The sequence below is a fragment of the Arachis stenosperma genome, chromosome 3 (assembly GCF_014773155.1).
Source record: "Arachis stenosperma cultivar V10309 chromosome 3, arast.V10309.gnm1.PFL2, whole genome shotgun sequence".
NCBI classification, from domain to species: Eukaryota; Viridiplantae; Streptophyta; class Magnoliopsida; order Fabales; family Fabaceae; genus Arachis; species Arachis stenosperma.
Window position 1 is genome coordinate 35,788,251 of NC_080379.1, and position 5,439 is coordinate 35,793,689.

Genomic DNA, 5,439 nt, shown 5'->3' on the forward strand with positions numbered 1-5,439 from the left:
TTGATATATTTAATAAAAATTCATGATGAATTACCAAAGGGCAAAGCATCCGGCATAGAATTCGATAAAGGATTGTACGCAATAGCCTAAGATAAAAGTTTAACAGCTATTTTACGAATTAAACCAATGACTTTGAAATCAAAATCAATAGAAGCAACTCAACCGTTTCCCACGAGTCACGAGTCTCAAGGAGATCTTTGGTTCATTATGAAACAAAACATCTCCTTTATTATGGTTTACCTTTTCCGGGTTTTTTATGACCTGCCATTAAAGCCTTTTGACTCTATAATATTATACTTTAAAGAAAAAGGAAAAAAGAAGAGAACTCGAAAAGAAAGAATGCTAGACTAATAGAAATTATTCGCAAACATGAGGATGGTGGACACCCAAGCCACGAGAGGGGAAGAGATTAAAATGAGTATAAAAGGAAATGAAAAAGAAAATCGATCTATTTCTTCAAGCGCGGTACAACTCTCTTTCTCCCATCAATATTAAGGCCATTTGTAGCTGGATTTAAATGTTTGGGACAATGTACATTTCTCTCAAATTTAGAAATATAAGTTCAAAAAGACGCATGCAGATTTTTTATAAGACCTAAAAGTCATTAAGGCAGGGATTCTGCCTAGCTACACTTCTGATTCTAATTTCTGCTTCCCAAATAAACATTTACAACCAAACACATAGCAGCATTGATAATTTAAAAGAGAATGTATAGCAGCTAGCAGTGGCAGGTTCAAAGCTGCTTCTTGTAAAACATTCTGGGTGGCATTAAAACGGCAAAGAATGATTGCATGAGAAAGGTTAAACTTCCAAACCAAGCATCTACAGCAACGAATCAGCAGATATCTATATTCTTTCTTTTTCTGCCACTCACACAGGCCCAGTCATCCATTTTCGACACTTCTATGCCTTCTAAGAATAGTGAATATTTTTGTAATATGTTCTGGACCTGCATAAGGAACAAAGGAGATGAATTTAGGAGGAGAATGTGATTCGAAGCAGTTGCACCAACAAGAATCTGCATTTGGCAGCAAAGAGATGGCTGCATTCCAAATAAAGAAAATCGATAATGAGAATTTATTAAACTACCTGTTCACTTAAGATTCCAGAGAGACCAATAATTGCTCCAGGCTTTGCAGAAAAGATAATTTGATCAGCAAGATTTAACAGAGGATTTAAAAGTATGTTTGCGATGACCACATCATATTTATCCTTGTGAGTGACTCTGTCTATCTCGAAAGCATTTTCTCCCTCGACAACTCTAGATGGCCAGTCATCCCTGCAGGATGAAGAAGTTTGGCTTGCAATCAAATGCAGTTGCAGCTTGTCTGGTTCGATGTTATTCAGAGTAGCATTTTCAGATGCTGATGCAATTGCTTGTGAATCTATATCGACTCCAACGGCAAAGGCAGCACCAAACTGCAAAAGGTCTATTATTGGTGAATATGAAACTGCAGAAGGTTTAGAATTGCTTTCCTGAACTCGCATTTGATTAATTGCTCAACTGATTCTATTACATCTCTAATATGTTCTTCTATACTAACTTGATAATTAAACCCTAAACCCTATATAAGGCCCAATAAGTACAGAACATGTCATATCAAAATGTCTCTGAAAATTCATATCTGACATATGTTCTGTCAATTAACTCCTGAAAGTTTTCACTAATTTGATAACCCAAGTATTTTCTAATCAATGCTATGAAAAAAAAAAAAAATCTTGCATCGAAGCTACCACAAAAAATTAACCAAAAAAAGACAGTTAAAATATGTGAATATGATTGAGACGGTTATAATATTTAGCTTTCCACACACAGATGTTCAAGGAAACAAAGTAAGAATGAAAATGAACTCTACTGTACAGCAAAGGCATTCTAGCTAACTGAAACCGGAGTAGGTATCCCAGTTCCAAATAGCTTTTTCATTTTACTTTAAGTTCTTAACATATGCAGATCATCAATAAAATACCTTTAGAGCTGCAATTGCTAGAATTCCAGTGCCAGTGCCATAGTCCAAGATGTGTTCTCCTCCTTTTATACAGTCATGTAGGAGTAATAGACATAATTTGGTAGTCGGATGGTCCCCAGTTCCAAAGGCTAGTCCAGGATTAAGAATTATATTCATTGCTTGAATATCCTGTGTAAGATTCAAGATTGCTCATTAGAATATACAGTTCTCAGACAAAAAGGACGAGGGGAAAACAAGAAGAAAAATGGTCAAAGTTAAAAATGGTATTCAAACAAGATGCAAAAAATTCAATACTTAAATAGACTTGCAATGTATGATTACCAACTATAGGAAGTTTAGCAACACATTATCTGTAATGAAAGAGGAAGATAAACTGTGACAAAAAAATAAGTGTGAGATATGCGTACAGGTGGAGTAATCCACTTGGGCACCACCCATAGGCCTTCAGTAACTTCAACTGGATGAAATGATTCCTGAAAGGATTGAAAAATTTGTAAGTTTATTTCCAGTAACAAATTCTCGCACTGACAGTTTTCCATAATATGAATAAGTTATCAGTTAACATCATTCTCCAAATAAGAATGCTAAGTAAAGAATGCAGTAAATTTAATAGCTATTAAACAGAAACCAAACAATTAGCAGTTAGAATTTAACAGCTAGAACTCAGGACTAACTCAATTTCATAAAGAGCATCATTGCCTCATTGACTCGATTTCTAGTTCATAAAAGATGAACCTGTCTGATTTTCACTCGTGCCCTTCCAAAATTGATTTGACAGAAACGCTAGAAGAAACACCCAAAAATTTCAGCTACTCTGCCTTCGAGTGAAAGGCATACCAAGACATTTTTCTCATGAAAAACTTTGCCAAATATCATAGAACAGAGACTAGATGGCTGAAGAAATGTGAATATAGCAAAATAATGCAGAACTTCAATAGCAAGGAAGTTGCGTAGAATATTAGATCAATCTTCTAAAGCAACACAAGAACAACTTCATGATATTGATCTAGAAAAGAAGCAAACTGACCTGAGCTCCTTTCATCCAGTCATCCTCCTCAATAATTTTAACTTCATATCTTGGTATCTCTTTCAAACCAATAGAATCAGCAGCATGTGAAATGCTCATATTTATATCCTCACCTTCAAGAAAAATGGAACTAACACAAATCTGCAGAGTTTTAGAAGTGTTTGAAACAGTTCACATAAAATGAGTGCCTTAAAACCACAACTTTTAACCAAAAAGTGGTGTTTGTCAAATATACAGTCAAACGTCAAATAGATATCATAAAGAATGGAAAACTTATTCCTGATACAGGGAGAATGATTAAATATGTAATCAGTATGAGCAGCAGTCTAGTGATAAAGACTGAAATTTATATATATGGAACACGCAGGATTAGATAAACTTATTCCTTTCTTCTTTTGTTTTTCTTCTTGGGTGCATTATTCATGCACATAATACACCAAAAATGATGCTACTAAACCAAGTGGCAAAGTGCAGCAATAGTACATGGACAGATTCTCTTCCTGAACAACAATGTAATTTATCAATGAAGATGTGCTTAAACCTCAAGCTCAAATTGATTTAGTCAATAACATGATATTCATAAAGAGCTTGCATAACTGAAAAAGGAATGTGATAGGCTACCTAAGTTTGATTCATTGGCATGCGATCATAAATATGTGTGTTTAAAATTAACACAAATAACAATAACAATAGAGCCTTATCCCACTAAGTGGGATCAAACAATGTCCTTGTGCCTTGTCATGAATAATTAACAAAACCAGCAAAATGAAATTGATAAAACGAAAAGCATTATAAACCTTTATAAGAACACTCTGTTTCAGAAAATAAAATAACTGTAAAAGATTCCAGTAACAGCATACCTCATCAGTATCTGAACAGACATCATCTTCATTCATAGTAACAGAACTTGCACCAAAGCTTAAAAGAGCTTCTGCAAGCATATCCTTGTCAGCATAAAGAAAATGGTCAAACAATTAGGCAGCATAACAAAGTTCTTATGCTATAATATGATTCCGAATGTAGCTAAATGTCTTATGAGCCTCTTATTGATACCTCTTTCCACATAGAAGACTCTTAAATAAGTGTCAAACAATCATGAATACTAACTAAATAACAAAACGCACCTAAATCCTAATAGCACCAATATTACAAATACTAGGTTAAAACTCAGACTAAACAAACAAAAACTGAATCAGATTTCCAAACACTACAATCACTAATAAGGTATAGGATGAGCCATGAAACACCAATTTCAGGACATGGTCACCTGAAAAGTTCTCAACTGATTTAGCTCTTCAATTTACAGAGTAACTGAATTAGGGAGGGAAAATGCAGCAATACAATGGTTAAAGATAAACTAATCTTTTAAAAACTGAGCTGGTAGCTGTTGATTCAGTTGGTTTAATCAAATGAGTTTATTTCTGAACCGCAAAAAATCACGATTGAACTAGAAAATATATCCACACACAGAGGCGCGCACAAAAGCTGGAGTATGTTTAAATAAAAAATAGATAAATAAATAATAATCGAAATAGAAATTATTGAAAGCAAATTTAACCGGTTCAGGGTCGAACAAGCTTAGTGTGGCTCGGTATAGTTTTCAGAACAAGCAAAATGCTGAAAAGAGATAAGAAAGAAAAAGGAACGAAGCTTACTGAATTGTCCTTATGACATCGAACTAGAACTGAAACATAATTTGCAGGTACAGGAACAGGTGAAGCCATTGAATGAACTGCCAGAGAAGAAGAAGCTGTGGAAAAATTTGCATGTCCATTTTTCACTTGGCCACGTGCTGGCCAGTGGTCACTAGCGGTGGTGTGGACAGAGAGAAAGAAAAGCGATGGGGAGTAACGACCGAGAGAAAAAGAGGATGAGCGTAGGAGGTGAAGAGAGAGGGAGGCGGCGGCGGGTGTGCAGTTCAGATGCTTGAGGAAATGCCATGCCTTCATCATTTCCTTGCAAAGGTAACCGATGGTAGAGAAATCGCCTATCTAACCTTAGGCCGGACAAAGTATTCCATGACCACTTTGAATATATCCCTATAGTGGTCCTGATACCCACGAGACTACCTAATGTAGTCTTCCATATTCTAATTTTACAATTATATAGTCTTTCACAATATAATAATGAATTTGTTTGAATTTCACTTTAGAGAATAAAGTGTGATCTTTTTATTTTGAATAGTTTTTTTTTCATATTTATTTTTTGTCTTGCCTATAAAATAAATAGTGAGAAATTACAATTTATTCTCTAAAGTAAAACTCAAACTTTAGAAGATTCAAATTCTATAATAATTTTTTATCATCTTCTCAGTGATAAGTGAATTATTGTCGTACATATGTGACGTCACTTTGTTATCTTAGAGAATGCAATGACTTGCTTAATTGAAAATATTGTAATCTAAACTCAATTTATCTCTTTTTCTTTATTTAATCTTAATTTTTA

General features: G+C 34.4%; 1 protein-coding gene across 2 annotated transcripts; it reads right to left on the bottom strand.

Annotated features, from left to right (window-relative positions):
• Nucleotides 1-561: 561 nt before the first annotated feature.
• On the bottom strand, nt 562-5,037 carry LOC130967566 (uncharacterized). 2 transcript variants are annotated; one of them, XM_057892484.1, is made up of 7 exons: nt 4,650-5,037; nt 3,855-3,938; nt 2,995-3,135; nt 2,375-2,440; nt 1,968-2,135; nt 1,090-1,419; nt 562-949 (listed from the first exon to the last, which is right to left on the bottom strand). In XM_057892484.1, exons 1-7 carry the CDS (start codon nt 4,944-4,946, stop codon nt 836-838), a joined length of 1,200 nt encoding a protein of 399 aa, XP_057748467.1. In that variant the 5' UTR covers nt 4,947-5,037; the 3' UTR covers nt 562-835. The 2 variants fall into 2 exon arrangements, with proteins under 2 accessions (XP_057748467.1, XP_057748468.1); XM_057892485.1 differs by having other exon boundaries at nt 3,855-3,925; nt 4,650-4,840.
• Between the last annotated feature and the right edge of the window lie 402 nt (nt 5,038-5,439).

Excerpts from the sequence above, each read along its gene's own strand:
- LOC130967566 (XM_057892484.1), bottom strand. The coding sequence starts at position 4,946 with ATGATGAAGGCATGGCATTTCCTCAAGCATCTGAACTGCACACCCGCC. Across the intron at positions 3,136-3,854 it reads TCTGTTCAGATACTGATGAG|ATTTGTGTTAGTTCCATTTT; the intron begins GTATGCTGTTAC and ends AAAACTCTGCAG. Across the intron at positions 950-1,089 it reads CTGGAATCTTAAGTGAACAG|GTCCAGAACATATTACAAAA; the intron begins GTAGTTTAATAA and ends TTCCTTATGCAG.